This window comes from Sceloporus undulatus, chromosome 2 (genome assembly GCF_019175285.1).
Source record: "Sceloporus undulatus isolate JIND9_A2432 ecotype Alabama chromosome 2, SceUnd_v1.1, whole genome shotgun sequence".
Lineage (NCBI taxonomy): Eukaryota > Metazoa > Chordata > Lepidosauria > Squamata > Phrynosomatidae > Sceloporus > Sceloporus undulatus.
Genome location: NC_056523.1, coordinates 104,478,206 through 104,494,484, shown reverse-complemented (window position 1 = coordinate 104,494,484; position 16,279 = coordinate 104,478,206). Strand labels below are relative to the sequence as shown.

The 16,279-nt window shown below is 39.7% G+C and overlaps 1 protein-coding gene across 1 annotated transcript in view; it reads left to right on the top strand.

Annotated features, from left to right (window-relative positions):
- Positions 1-16,279, top strand: part of NR3C1 (nuclear receptor subfamily 3 group C member 1) — a 77,488-nt gene that overhangs the window by 25,605 nt on the left and 35,604 nt on the right. The window contains exon 3 of the mRNA XM_042447515.1: positions 16,209-16,254. Within this exon, the coding sequence (XP_042303449.1) occupies positions 16,209-16,254 (46 nt within the window). The remainder of the gene's footprint in view (positions 1-16,208; positions 16,255-16,279) is intronic.

Sequence of the window (16,279 nt, the reverse complement as noted above, 5' to 3'; positions counted from 1 at the left end):
AACCAGGTTCATCTATTTAAATCATTTATTCTAGTGCATTTTTCCTGTACAGATGATTTCAAATTATTTGCAAAGACTATTCCTTTGTAGAGTGGTATGTCTAGTAATCAATAGTACACTTGTCCCTCCATATTCGCTAGGGTTAGGGGCACAAGGCCCCTGTGAATATGAAAAAAGCGCAAATAACAAAACTACCATGTTTTAACCTTAGAGGACACCTCTCTAGGAATCTCTAGGTCCTCCAGCGCAACTCTGAGGCCAACGTCCGACAGACACTGACCATAGAACTGCTGGAGGAGCTACAAAGGCCTAGTAGAGTATTCTCACTAGGAATCTCTAGATCTTTCAGTGCAACTTTTAGTTAAAGTTGACCATAGAGTTGCATTGGAGGACCTAGATATTTCTAGAGAGAACATATTACAGTCCTCCCTCCATATTTGCGGCTTTGATATTTGTGGATTTGATTATTCACGGATTTCATTAATATGTTCTCTCTAGGACTGTCTAGGTCCTCCAGTGCAACTCTGTGGTCAACTTTAACTAAAAGTTGCACTGAAAGACCATTTGTAGCTACTCCAGTGCCATTCTATGGTCAGTGTATGTTGGACATTGACCACAGAGTTGCACTGGAGGACCTAGAGATTCCTAGAGAGGTGTCCTCTCGGGTAAAAACAGTGTTTTTGTTATTTGCGTTTTTCCATATTCACGGGGGTCTTGTTCCCCTAACCCTAGCGCATATGGAGGGACAACTGTAATCAAATCCGCAAATATCAAAGCCACAAACATGGAGGGATGAGTGTATTTAGAATTCATCTAGACTTCTCAGCCTTGGAAGGCTTAAAAATGAATGAGATTTCTGTGTAAGTTTGTTAAGTTCTTCAATTCAAAACATTAGCTTTTGGAATTTCAACTTGAGTATCAAGCTTTTTGTTCTTGGTGTATTTCAATAGTTATAGCTTCCAAGTATTTGCATTGGTTGTCATCAGGTGGATTGAATCAAAATTTCTGGTATGCAGTCTTATCTTCCTGGCGTTCTTTGCTGTTAAACACCATTGTAATTGGAAAAAGAGGATAATGTTACTGTTTCCATGTAATGAGTGTGTGTGTGTGTGTGTGTGTGTGTGTGTGTGTGTGTGTGTGTAAAATACCTACTGTACATGTTACAGGAACACGCCAATAGGTAACCTTTGAGAATAAGTTTGTTCAAAGAAAAACATCCCCCTTTTAAACATAATATGGTATCATTTTTATGTTATCATTCACAAGTCAAATTGCTATATGCCCAGTGAACAACCCACTCTTTTTAATAACTTTGCCATTTCAACTAACTGTGATTAGAAGAAAATTGAAGGAAGGATTTGGCTTTTCTTCCTTCCCATTGGCTTGTTTACATGAATGGAAGTATGTATGTATGTGTGATTTACCATAGCTCTTTTGCTAAAACTGCAACAACAGACTGAATGATAATTTTATATGTGCTGCAGTAATTTGATGGAGATATCTACAAACTTTGCTTAATCTCCTTTATTGAGAACAGGGGTGAGAATCATGCTGCTAGAACATGTTGGGGGGTGGGTGGGAATGTCAACCAGCCGTTTCCTGATCTACAGGGAATGGAACCCTATTAATTACAATGGCTTGTTATTGTTATTGTTGTTGTTGTTGTTAGCTGCCCTTGAGTCAGTTCTGACTCATGGCGACCCTGTGGATGAGACATCTCCAAGAATACGGTACCTATCTTCCACTGCCTTGCAAGCCCCTGCTTATAACTCCCCTAATTGAGTCTATCCATCTGGTTCATGGTCTTCCTCTCTTTCTTCTACCCTCCACCATTCCTAGCATTATTATTTTTTCTAATGATCCATGCCTTCTCATTATGTGGCCAAAGTACAATCATCTCAATGTAGTCAACTTAGCTTCCAAGGAGAACCCTGGTCTGATCTGTTCAAGAACCGATTTGTTTGTTTTCTTGGCTGTCCATGATATCCTAGCTGCTCTTCTCCAGCACCATATTTCAAATGAATTTATTTTATTTCTTTCTGCTTCCTTCACTATCCAGCTCTCACATTCGTACATGGTAATTACAATGGCTGTTGCCTAGTAAATGCAGATTGGAGGATTTACATAATCCCTTACATAGGGATTGTGAATACACAAAAGTTATGAGTGCATAACTAGGATACACATTTGTAACTGCCATAGAGGCTCCCGGCCCATATGAATACCATCCCTGGTCTAGAGCTAAGAGTGACCTTGCCCTGTACTCTTCAGCACAGTGCTTTGCAGATTACCCCCCCCCCCAAAAAAAAACCCCTTGGAAATAAGTCCTACAGTGAGACTTAGTAAGGTTACATGAAAGATGAGAAGAAATTGGTCAGTTAGATTGAAGGACTTGATTGTCTAAATAATATAATTAATATAAGAACATAAATAAATGTCAGAAGTAATGCTTTGGGCACAGAATAGATTGAGTGAGGAAAGGTTGCATGAAGAAATAACATTTAAAAACTTTTATTGCGGAGCCAAATAAAGTGGAATTGCCAGAAATGTTTCAGATAATATTGTAGAGTAGCAAATGCTGTGAAAAGTGGAGTAAAGAGTGGGCGTAAACCCAGTTACTAGTTCCATTTAGAGTTATACCCATTGAATCAAAGGGAATGTGATAAGTCAAAACATATGTAACTTCTATTGATTCAATGGGTCTGCCCTAGATGAGACTAACAGTTGGATTTCAGCTATTGTGAAAAGTGGAATAAAGAACAAAACAAGAGTTTAGGAAAGTCAGCATGAAGTCGTATCCCAGAGTCATTGTAATGGAGTTACAGGATGGCCTATACGACTAGGAGGCTGAGCAATAGTCTCTACACCACCTTATGGTAAGAGCAAAAGTATGGAACAACATACTAGCCATCCTTCCAGGAGGACTGTCATATAGAGGTTTCCTCTTTCCATCCAGTGGAATGATTAGCTTTTATGTAAAAACATAAACTTTTTTGAATTTAAAAATAAGATTATAATTGTAAGTGGTAAATATTTATTTGAGTGGCAGTTTGTCCTCATACTTGAAAGAGAGCTGCTGTATAGAGAGGTTAAGAACTAAACTTTGTGTAGGTGTCACCTTCTCGTTTCATAATACAGGAAGAAACCCTTAACCCAGCAATTAAGAGTTCACAGTGCTGAAATGGCAGCATTTTTTCTACTATTTTTACTAGTTTCCCCGGAAAGCAAATAAATTGCATATTTTATTCTGCAAAACTTTACTCTTTTGTGTAATGCAGCAGAAGTTTTATAAAGGCACCAATTGGGCAGATTCTTGAACTGCGGCAGAAAGTTAATCTTCAACTTTAAAGAAAGGCTTAGAGAGCTACTTTCAAGAAGAAAAAAATTATACTACCATGCTGAAGCCATCTATTACTGGGTAGTGGTAAGATGATGTTCTGGGTCCCAGAGTACAGTGTGCCCGTGGTATCCACTGCGGTTTGATTATATACACACACACTGTGGATACCAAAATCCATGGATGCTCAAGTCCCATTAAATATAATGGCATAGTAAAATGGTGTCTCTTATATAAAATGGTAAAATCAAGATTTGCTTTTTGGAATTGATCTATAGTTTTAAAATACTTTCAAGCCTTGGATGGTTGAATCTATATGCACTTCCTGCTGTTTAGTTATGAATGACTTCAGGGTAACCTTATGTTCATTCCTAAAAGCAATTTTCCAAGCTCTGACTTTTAACCTAGTTTTATCTCAAGAAATACAGACTTCTTAACAAATAAATCCCTTTCCTATGTGGTAGGGAAACATACATTTAGGGATTAGTGTGGGTATTACAGAAGAGTGCAACAGTAGTTGAAAAGCATTATCTATCTCACCAGTGAAGAGGCATCTCATAGTTTAAAGCAGAGTTAGTGTCAGAAATCCCCTTCATTCATTTATTCATTCAGGGGTTTCTGTCATGAGGGTTATAAGTTTAGGGTTTTGTTTGAATATTATTAGATTAAGTTAGTAGTTAGTTTAATGTTAGATTTTATAATGGTTAATAGAATGTACTAGAAAGAGGTAAAGTGACTATTAAAATATGTGCTTGCTTGTTAAGGTTGGAATGCTTGCTTGTTAAGATTAGAATGTGGAGGGAGTTACCCAGCCAGCAGAGGCTTGGTCTCTGTGATGGGCGGGGGAACTGAAACATAGAGTGCCTATTACTTATATGATGTTGCGTTAATATGTTTATTATATTTTACTATGCTGCTATAATATTTTAATATGCTGCTATACTATGTTGGGTTGCAGGATGATGGGGTTTCCAGTTGTGCTTAAGGTATATACCTCAAGGTCACAGGTGCAGTAGGGAGATAACGCTGTGTGAGAACTTAATTGTTTGGAGAGTTTGCCAAGATCCCGGACTGGAGGACATTACATCACCAGGGAGGAGATTCATCATTGTGCAGGAAAGAGTTATCCGATTAATTTACTTTATTGCTTGATGGGGTGGGTTTGCTTTATGGGGTTATATAAATCATATGTTAATACACACTTTCATTCCTGACAAAAAAGTCACTTCTGTTGTATGTATCTCTTTTTTCAATAAAGCTGTAACTTTTTCAAAGCACAGCCTCTTGTTGTAAGAGGGAAGCTACAATTGGGAGCCTAACAGTTAGGAACATGGAAAATAAATTGCTAAAATGGAAGCTTATGAAGATTGCTGGCTTGATAAATCCCTATTTGACAGAATGCAAAAATATTAGATCTAGTAGTTTAATTGTAACTTCCTATTTTGAACAGTAGTTTCCTTTGAGGAAGTAGCACTTAAAAGGTAGAAATGAATATGCATGAAATATTGTCAAAATACGCATGAAGAGTCTCTACCAAACACTGAAGAATCAGTTTTGTGGTTCACTGGAAAGAAGCTTCTGGAGTGGAACATCTTTGGCAAGATTACAGTACTTCCCTGGCTGAAGTTGTAGTTTTCTGTTAATCAGTGGCTGTCTTAGAATGCAGTGTGATCAAGAGAACCAGCTTGTTTGTCTCTTTTTTTATCTTGTTGTCTGAATGTGGCTGTAGCTGGCACTCTAACTTGTTGAGTTGGTATGTGTGTTGTCTGTTTCTTTAAAACTGACATTTTGAAGTCTTTTCATTTTCATATGTTATTAGGAAATTTGGGCCTAAGATCTCTGTTTTTAATTCTACTTCTTTAATATGTTTGGACCTTGGGCTTCACAGAAAATACTCTGTTCAATAATTAACAAACAAATGATATTGGGTAACTTGACTTGTCTGCATAAATTGTCCTCTGAACCTTTTGAGGGCTCTTATCTTCATCTGTTAGAAGTAAATATACTCATTTTATAATGGACCCACTGGTGAATTTTTTCTAAAGAATAAAAGGTATAAAACATGTGCACTTCATGGTTTTTTTAATCTGGTTATCCAGTGCTACAATTTAACAGATCTATATGTTGTAATGCTTTTATTTTGCTTCGAAAATTTCTTGTGTGTGTGTGTGTGTGTGTATATATACACACACACACAGAGAGAGAGAGAGAGAGAGAGAGAGAGAGAGATAAGGTTTTATAAGTCTCAATTGGTTTTGGCATTATAGAATAGTACGTATAGCACAGTGATGGCGAACATTTTTGGGTCTGCATCTCCCAACTGAATTTTTTGTGGCACCAGGCTCTAGCCGGACTTCTGGCCTCTGGGGGTAGGACTTCCACCCCTCCCCTTTTACTGGCCTCCAGCTATCTTGGAGAGCCATCTGGAGGCCAGGAAACACCAAGATAGGAGCCAGAAGCGTGCGCCTTTGGCTCCTGCCCTCCAGAGCCCGTTTCCCGGCCTCTAGCTCCCTCAGAGAGATAGCTGGAGGCTAGGAAATGCTGGAGGGAGGAGCCAGAGGCACACACCTGTTCCTCCTCTTCCCTGCTGCTGTGCCCAGCGAAATGACATCTCTTGCCACCTGTGGCACGGGTGTCATAGGTTCACCATCACAGGTATAGCACAATATAATACAATACAACATTCTATAGCATATCCATATAATATAAGTGAATCATATGTTACAAGAGATATCTTTTTCTGTCTATGGTCTATATAGCTAATGAATATTGCCCCTCATTTTTATCTATTTGTGTGAGTGCAACTTCTTGCAAGAGAAACTACAACGAAGTAGTAGCTTTTGGCTGTTCTCAATTTCATTTTTGAAGAATTCAATACAAAACCAAAACAATATGGTTTCAGAGAACAAACCATGTGGAGTATCTGACAGATTTATCCATACAGTCTCTAAATTGTGCTTTTGAGCTGGTGGTAGCAATTACTAATTGATCAGTCCATAATCAGAAGTATAGCATCTGTTCCTTACATCTGGCAGTTTTCCTAAACAATGTCATTTTCTTTTATGATAGATTATGAAAAATGGTTTTGTAGCACTCTTATGTTGAAAATTTGGCTTGAGCTGTTGACACAGTTTATCATTTGCAAGAATTCCTTTCACGGGAAAGGAACCCAATTAAAATCTTAGTAGTGTCCCCCTTCACCACCACTTTGTAGTACTGTTGCACTATTGCAGAATGCTTGCTTTCCAATACCTGGGTTTTAGTTCTTGTTGACACTCTTTCTCAAAGATCATGGCGTCTTTGCCAAGCTGCAGCCAAACCATCATACATTCCACTTGCCTTTTCTGTCAGTCTGAAGAGAGTGGAGGGATATTTGAAGCGGGAGTTCAGGAACCTGGCCATCACAATTTCCCCTTGGTTGGCAAAGTTAGGCCCAGAACACACAGGCCAAATGAACTGGCTTTCGGCTGCTTTGGAGGCATGGTGTTCAAATGACTCATGCCCCTAAAGTGGCCGGAAACCGCTCTGTCACCACCAGAAGCAGTCCGATACTGCCGCAAAAAGGAGTCGGTTTAAACCAACTCCTGGGCAGTGCGCCTTGGGACCACAGGCAGTGGCCCATTTCAGGAGTAAGCTATGCAGTCTTGGCTGGAGTGGTCAGCCAGAGGCTGCTCTTTATCAACCGTGTGCTTCGTGCCTTAGACAAACATTGTGCACACCCAGACTTTTCAGTATAGGGGTTGTATTGCCAGATACAAAGCTGTTGCTTTTTCTCTCCTCTTTTAAGACCTCTGTTTGCCCTTAATACTTTACAATTCTGCTAAGCATACATACTATTTGGACAAGATAACACCTCTCTGTACGTATCAGTCCACTTCTGTCTTTCTCTCACTGCTTTCAGGATGGCTAGTTTCTGTGTGCTATCTGCCTTTGAATATCTTGATGGGGAAAAAGTTGGTAGATCAATGGGATGAATAAATAGTTTAGTCTGTGGTTGCCAACTATAGATGTCTAGGCCCCGCAACTGTTGTTTTTCTTCAGTTCTGTGGGGAATTGGGTTGGAAAGAATATCTTTCAGGAACAGAGTAGAATCCCTGTTGTTGTTGATCCTATTACATGTAAGCTTCGTATTGATTGGACATAATAAATATACAGTGGTCCCTCCACATTTGCTGGGGTTAGGGGCACAGGACCCCCATGGAAGTGGAAAAACTACAAATAAAAATCCACTTTGTTTTTACTTGAGAGAACACCTATCTAGGAATCTCTAGGTCCTCCAGCACAATTCTGGGGTCAACACCTGCCAGAAGCTTATCACAGAATAGCACAGGAGGACCTACACATGCCTAGAGAAGTATTTTCTCTAGTAATTTCTAAGTTCTCCAGTGCAACTGTATGGTCAGTTTCCAGCAGAGTTGCTCTGAAGGATCTAGACATTCCTAGAGAGAACATATTAATCAAATTGCAAATAATCAAAACTGCAAAACTCAGAATAACATCATTACCAAATAAACAACAGCAAATAATAGAATTTTTAGCATTATGATACAGAAAATGGTATATCAAACAATTAAAAAAGTAGAAGATGAACAGAAGATGAACAGAAATGCTTTACTATAATCAGTGTGCATGGCCTTAAAATTTTAGAAGCCCTCTCAGTCATGATGATGGTAGTTATATATCACTATTTATGATTTTATATTGTTCTTCATCAAGAGGAACTCATTTCAAAATGTATTGGACTTAGTTGAAAAATGTTTTGTGCCTGAAGATCTCACTCCTCCGTTTCCCATGTGACTGGGGCCTTTCCATATTTCTTTTCCTGCTGTCTTGCATTGCATTGCTTCCAAATGTATAAGTTCCATTGGGCAATTATGGCAAATAGTTGGTGACTGTTGTCCACGGATTTGACTGATCCCTTTTAAAACTTGCAATCATCACCACATCCTTGTGGTTTTGATTGCCATAAGTTAATTATGTGACCTGTGAACTTCCTTTGTACTTAGCTCATAAAACCTTCAGTATGGTCAAGATCAATTTGCTTATGTATATAGCTTCCTGGGATATTACTTATAATTTGTTCATGATAATAACTTCTGCAGGTTAATGTTAATAGGATTAGGTGTGTTGTAAATATACTGGAGTCAGGTTACAAAATAGTTTAAAAAAACTGGATAGCAGTTTGGCCCTGCTGATTAAAGAAAGCTATTTAGTTGCATAGTTGTAAAGCAAGAACAGTTTTTGAAGCAGGAGTTAAATTTGTAAATTCCGTATTATAGTTTAGATATTAGCCGGCAGTGATGTGTTTGGAGATTAACTTTCAGTTACGTGCATGCACACATACATACAGAGCCCACATTGGATTTTTGATAAATAGTGCAACTTTTGGAAACATGTCAAACATTTTTAAACTAAAAGTTGCTTTTCTCATAACCTGCACTAATTGTACATATCAGTTGGTTTTGCCCAGACATCCGCTATGAAAAAATTAGAGCCTTTTTTTTATAAATATAATTTTTTTTATAGTGTGTAGATCCTCAAAGCTTTCTGCAACTGAAATGAGAATTTGTTTTTTTTTTTAAGCCCCCCCCCCAATTGAGCCAGTGCAGTGTAATGGCTTGAGTGTTTAACAATGAGCCTGGAGACAAGGGTTCAAATCTCCACTCAGCCATGGAAATCCACTGGATGACTTTGGGCAAATCGCACTCTCTCAGACTCAGAGGAAGGCAAAGGCAAACCTGTCTTGTGTACACGTCATTCCAAGAAATTATGGGTTTGCTTTAAGGTCGCCATAAGTCGGAAAGAACTTGAATGCACCCAACAGTAACAGCAACAACTGGAAGTGCAAAGCAAGCCATAGATTAGCAAACTTAAGTACCAAATAACGAGGGAAAGTATAGCAGTGTTACCCTCTGATGTGACACCTTGTAAAGAAAACAATATTAGGCACATAAGGCATAAAGGTAATTTGTATCTGATGAAGTAGGCTGCAGTCCATAAAAGTTTATGCTACATAAAACTTGTTCATCTTTAAAGGTGCACAGCAGTCTCTTGGTGGAACAACTGTCCCCTCACATTTTAAATTTTAATTATCTGAAAGACTCAATTTTAGGGATTTGAATCACAGTGTAAATCACTACTGGGGAAGATTTTAGAAATACATTGTTTATCATGAAAAATTAAAAAATATTAAATATAAATATTTATATTTAATTATTATTTAATACATATGCAGAAATGTGGGTAAAGGTATTTCCCGTTGACAAGGTTGTCAAGTCATGTCTGATGATAAGGAATGGTGCTCATCTCCATTACTAAGCCGAAGAGCCAGCGTTGTCAGATACTATTCTGTGATCATGTGGCCAGCATGATTACACTGTTTACCTTCCCACTGAAGTGGTACCTTTTTATCTACTTGCATTTGCATGCTTTCAAACTGCTAGGTTGGCAGAAGCTGGGACCAGTGATGGGAGATCACCCCATCATGCAGCACCTGGGCCTCCAACTGCCAACCTGCTGATTTTGCAATCAACAGAGTCAGCGTCCTAACCACTTGAGCCACCCCCTATGCAGCAATGTAGGTTGTATTAAACAATAGCATGTTCATGGAATATAGTTAGAAGTTGTGTAATTAGTATTCATGATATCTCTAACCTAGGGAGTTTCCCCTAGTAATTGTTTTATGAAAAGTTTGAAATATTTAAATTTTTTAATATTTTTATTTTTCAAAAAATAAAAATTATTTTTACCAACCCTTCAAGCCCCTTACAAGACATATCTAAGCAGTGAGACCAGGGGCGTAACTATGTAAAAGTAACTGAAACAGTTATTGTTAAATTGCAGAAGGACAGATTTTATTCCATGTTAATTTAGATTTCAACCATAGTTACTACAAAATTAATTAGAAGTAACTTGCAATAAGTTACATCTATGAGATGCAAAATTTTGTCTGGAATACAGACATGCTGCTGGGATGCTTAGCCCTATGAAAGTCGAGAGATGAAGTAAACCTCTCAATGATACTGTGGGAAGTGCCTAATTGAATCAGTAAGGATATCTGTTTATCATGGATCCAGTAACATTCAAAAAGCACTACCTCTAAAAAGAGGGAGGTATATTGGGTTGCCAGAGGTGACTTAATAGCTGTGTTGAAGAAGGAATGTCAGCATGAGCAACACCTACTGACAGTCCCTCTGTATGCATTTTCATCTAGGAAACCTACTGGTATGTTGGAAATCAGAATTATAAAAGCCATTTAACAGATTCAGTATTCTGTTACAGTAATGAGGTGAAATTCATATATGTATTCTTAGTAGCGATGCCAAAGGGATATTCTGCTGCTTCTTTGACCTGCGAAGCAAACTGACCCAACATTGTATTATGTACTGTAATTTTATATTGTTGGTATTGTATGATATTGTGTACTGTTTTTCCCTATGCATCGTTTGCCTTGTATTTGGAGATTTTGTTGTAAGCCGCCTTGATCACACCCTGTGGAAAGGCGGGGTATAAATAAAACTAATAATAATAATAATAATAATAATAATAACAACAACAACAACACTATACTCAAGAGTGATTATCTATTTTTGCTTGGGCCCATGCTGTTGTTGATGGCTCTCTCACAAGTTAGGTAAACCAACAATAGTTTTGTGCTTTGGTCTGCAGCTGCCACTGTATTTTGGGAGGAGACGGGTCTTAAGAAGCTTTTCCCCCCCATTTATGTGGATTCCTCCATGTCTTCTGCCTGTCCCTGGTTCTTCCTGAGATAGTCAAGTTGGATCCCATTACCTAGCATTGAAAGTGAGAGTCTATGCAGGGAATATGTGGCTTCCACTGTGTAGTCATTGAAGCCTTGATGGTATCTAAAGAGCAACATAGCCCCTCCTTCTAAGATAACTGCACTGTGCAGTGGCGGATGAAGAACATGAAGAAGTTGCAGACCTGGCAGTGGAATGATGAAGGAATCTTGAGATATAAATACACATTTGTTTACTTTGGATTATTATCAGTATCATTAGTGCATTTTTAGATTTGTGTGTTAGAGTAGCAATTTATGTACTGTTTTGAAAAGTGATCAACTCAATAATTTTGGATAATTTTAGCCTAGCCATTACAACTACTGCTGCTGACTACTGTGGTGGAAAGAAAGCCTCTTCTATCCCTAAAGATTAACACCTCAGATAGCTTTAGTTTACCATCACTTTTAATTATTTATTCAATTATAATTGAATATTGCAAGCACAATCATAGTGTAAGTTTTTTTAATTGTTTAAAAACAATACAGCAAACAATATACTAAATTACATACATATCAATTGTCCCAAAATTTCTGTGTGCTCAATGAGATACCAGTGCAAGACTTGATGGGGCTGTTCTACATACAATACCCCACCTGGCAACATTGGCTGTCTCTCTCTTTCTGAATTAACAAACAGGAATAGCTCCTTTTTTAGGGTTTTTCCACCCACTGGACCAAACCAATAATTCACAGTTTTCACACAGAGAAAATCATAACTTCATGTATGTATCATTTCTGTTTCTGATAAAGTAGAACACGGTCATTCTGTGTACTGTAGTAAAAGGGATCATAGGCAGTTGTCAAAGGTGCAGTGGTTTTCTCCAGGTCATTTTGCATGTAATGCCAAATAATATTCTTACTCAGTAGAACAAATTGATTCGATTTTATTCTTCAAATCAGAATTGCAAATCAGAATGTTTTTCTGTAATCCTACAATAAGTAACTACCTAGTTCACATTTAAGGGTGGAGTCTATAAGGTCAGGGCTTGATCACGTAATATCCAACCATGGTTCGGCCTTGCATGTGCATCAACCCCTTGCCTCCTCGAACCTTCTACCATAATTTCAAAGGGAGCTTTGAGAACTTCAACTGTGTCTTTCTTACACATTTATGAATTACAGTCGGCCCTCTGTATCCATAGACTCAAGCATCCACAGCTTGAAAATATTTTTTAAAAGTATGAATTCCAAACAGCAAACCTTGATTTTGCCATTTCATATAAGGGACACTATTTTATTGTGCCTCTGTATTTAATGGGACTTGAGCATCCATGGATATTGGAATACAGTGGTACCTCGGGTTACGAAATTAATTCGTTCCGCGGCTAATTTCGTAACCCGAAAAACCTTCGTAAGCCGAATTGCCATAGGCGCTAATGGAAAAATAGCTCTCTGCTGCCCTCCGGTGGCGGAAAATAGCGCCGAGGTTTTTTCGTAACCCGAAGAAACCTTCGTAAGCCGAAACAATAAATCCCTATGGGATTTTTTCGTAACCCGAAAAATTCGTAACCTGGGTAATTCGTATCCCGGGGTACCACTGTACATGGAATTCCTGGAAACAAACCCTAGCAGATACCAAGGGCCCATTGTACTAGCATCTAAACAGCATGCCAGAGTGGTATAGTGATTTGAGCATTGGACTGTGACTCTGGAGACCAGGGTTTGAATCCGCACTCAGCCATTAAAACCACTTGGCCATGTCACACTCTCCCAGCCTCAAGAGGAAAGCAAAGGCAAGCCCTCTCTGAACAAATCTTGCCAAGAACACCCCATGAGGGCCTTAGGGTTGCCATAAGTTGGAAACAATTTGAAGGCACACAGCTAAAGAGCGTGCAAGGAATCCCAGGTGCTGTAGGCAATATTTTAGAGGAAGGAACTCATGACACCACTTCTTCAGTACTCCTCACCTAAGAAAACTCAAATGAAATGATGGGGTCCCCACAAGTCAACAAGCAACTTAACAGCACATACGCACCATAAAGCCTAACCTAAATAGTCTTTCTTGTATTGTACATGAGGAAATGATTCAGTTTAAAAATTAAAAGTCCAATTCATTTTTATACATAGAATATCTTTCAAGAAAATGGAGATAGACTGACTTTGTAAGTCTATGGAGCTGCATGCCAAAATTGAAATACATTTCATTATTTTTATTTTTTTAGATTAAAGAAATATGAAGGCCAGTTTCAAATCTAGCACAGGGAAAGCATCACATTATTTCATAATTTGGATATTAAGACTTCAAAATATCTATCATGTTTTCCTGTGTAATTTGAATGTTAAATTTCATTTGGTTTCATTTGGTAGTAGTAATTACATCAGAGATTGATTTCATTCAGCAACCAGCTCAGATATTATTAGATTAATTATGCACTGCTTCTAGGGTTGCCATAAGTGAGGACCTCCAAACTGGGACAAATGTAGGACAAATGCAGGACAACATTTTCAAATGTAGGACACATTTTATAAAAATGGAGGACACGCCCAAAAAAATGAGGCTTTTTTTAGAAATGTTAATATAAATGCATGTTTCTTAGGCATGATCAAAATGGAGGACATGTTGACATTATTCGTAGACAGATCACGGAAATGTACTTCCCTTTCTGGCCACCCCCCCTCCCCATTCCAAACAGCACATTTGAGCATTGAACATGGCTTTATTTTAACATTGCCTCTTGCCTATTTCAGAGGCTTATTCCACAACCAAACCCTTTGGTCAAGGGACTTTGGTTTTTTCTTCATTTTGGCTTGTTTTGTCTGTATTCCTCCCCACTGAATAAAGGAGACATGAAATGGAGTTAATGGGTACAAGTTGTTAAACAAAAAAAGTCTTGTGAGACTCTGTAGGCAAGAGGTGCACCATGTTAAGAACTGCATTAAGCACACTTAGGCTGCTGCCACACTGCTTTCACTCTCATCACTCCATCCTATGGAATCCTGGGATTTGTAGTTTGTTGTGGTGCCAAGGCTGGGCTTTGAAATCTCAGGCATAAGAGAGGCAAAAGGCTTGGGCTGCATCTACACTGGAGAAATAATCTGGTTTGAGATCACTTTAACTGTCTTGGCTGAATGCTATGGAATTCTGGGAATGGTGGTTTGTTCCAGCACCACAGCAGAATGGCAGTTAAACCCCTGGAAAGCTATCTGACCAAGGTGACCAATGCCCTCACCCCAAAATGTAGGGCACCCAAGCAAAAAAATGTAGGACATGGCCAAAAATAAAAGCTAAAAACACCCATGTAATTATAAATCCATGCTTCTTAGCCATGATCCAAATGGAGGACATTTTGAAATGTGACAGAAGAGGACATGTCCTGGAAAAGGAGGAGGATGCCTGGTAACCTTGTCTCTAATCCAAAATGCACTGCAGAAATAAAACAATGCTGGACTGAAATGCCCAGAGTTCCTCACCAAAACTGCATCCACACTGAGGAAATAATCCAGTTTGAGAGTGACTTAACTGTCCTGGGTTAGTGCTGGGGAATGCTGGGAATTGTAGTACACTATGGCCCCAGAGCTATCTCTGACAAGGAGTCCCCTAACCCTCCAAACGTAGTTGAACTGCAGTGCCCAGAATGCCTCACCAGTTGCATCCACACTGAGGAAATGGTCCAGTTTGAGACTGCTCAGTGCTGGGGAATCCTGGGAATTGTAGTCTGTTGTGGCCTCAAAGCCATCACTGACAGAGAAGTATCAATGTCTCCCAAACACTAGCATTCCCAGGATTCCCTAGCACTGAGTTAAAGCAGTCTCAAAGTGGGTTATTATTCCTGCAGTGTGTGAGAGAGATATAAAGGCTAGGGACTGGATTCATTCATTAACTCACAAAAGGAGGATCTCTGTGTCCAAAACACACTGCTTGGACTGCCAGGGCTCAGTGCTATGGAATCCTGGGAATTTTAGTTTATTGAAAGTTTATTGTGGCACCAGAGCTCTCTGACAGAGAAGGCCAAATGCCTCACACAGACCCCAGAATTCCAGAGCATTGAGCTTTGGCAGTTAAAGGGGTCTCAAAGTGCAGAGGGGGGGGGGGAGAGAAAAGCCAGGGAGAGTGAATGAGAAGCTCACCTCGGCTGGAGGAGGAGGAGGAGGAGGGAGGGAGCCAAGGGAAGTGGCCAGGACCATCAGCCTCCTCTCTTCCACTGAAGACTGCTGGCAAGAGGCTCTGCCCCCGCCTCCTCTGTGGACCATTCAGCTTCCTTTTGTCAAGAAACTACAATTCCCAGAATCCCATAGCATTGAGCCATGGATGTTTAAGGGGGGGGGTCAAACTATTTCTGCAGCCTTCTGCTTCCCCAAAGCGCTTCCTATTTACAAGCATGGCAAAATCTCTTCCTTCCAAGCCATTGAAAACCAACCCAAGTGGAGGGGGGCTGACTGCTTCTTTCCCATTGGTCAGCTTCGGGAGAAATTTGCATATTACAAGTAAAGGTGTTTAGGGCCTCAAAAACGATACTGTGATAAAGAATTACAACAATACTGAGTGGTAGACATTTAAAAGATGAGGCATTTAGACTCCCAGGGAAACAGGAAAGATTGATGGCCTTTTTTTCTTTGCTCACTGTAACCTGAAAGTAATGCCTCTTGCAGGGTATATATACCAAGTGGGCTGGCAATAGCTCTGAGTGGCAGATGTCTTTAAGACCTGCTCTCTAGGCTAAGCTAGGCAGGGAGGCGGGGAGGGAGGGTGGCACACAGCCATGGGGAGGGGTGGGGCTGCCTCCAGGGCCTTGCTGGGGGGGAGGTCCCAGGGGAGGGGCTAAACCGGGGTGGGACTGTGTGGCCCCGCCCCAAACCGGGAAAGTTCCGCCCCCAGGCGGAATATGGCAAGCCTACCCACAGTGGGTTTCATGGCCCAGAATGAATGCCATTTCCCATCATGTAGATGTGTGTTTGGGTTGTCTGCCTTCCAGTTGGCCATTGGTTTTCCTCTGAGGCTGAAAGAGTGTGACTTGCCCAAGGTCACCCATTTTATATAATGGGTCTTGAGCACCCATAGATTTTCTATCCAAACCAAATCCCAAAGGATACCAAGGGCCTATTGTTTTTCCATCTTTTTTTTGCAAACAGCAAAGCAGATCTTGCTTGCCTGATCTTTGCATGTTCAAGAGCAGTGTTGGGCAAATGCTAAGAGATGCCTT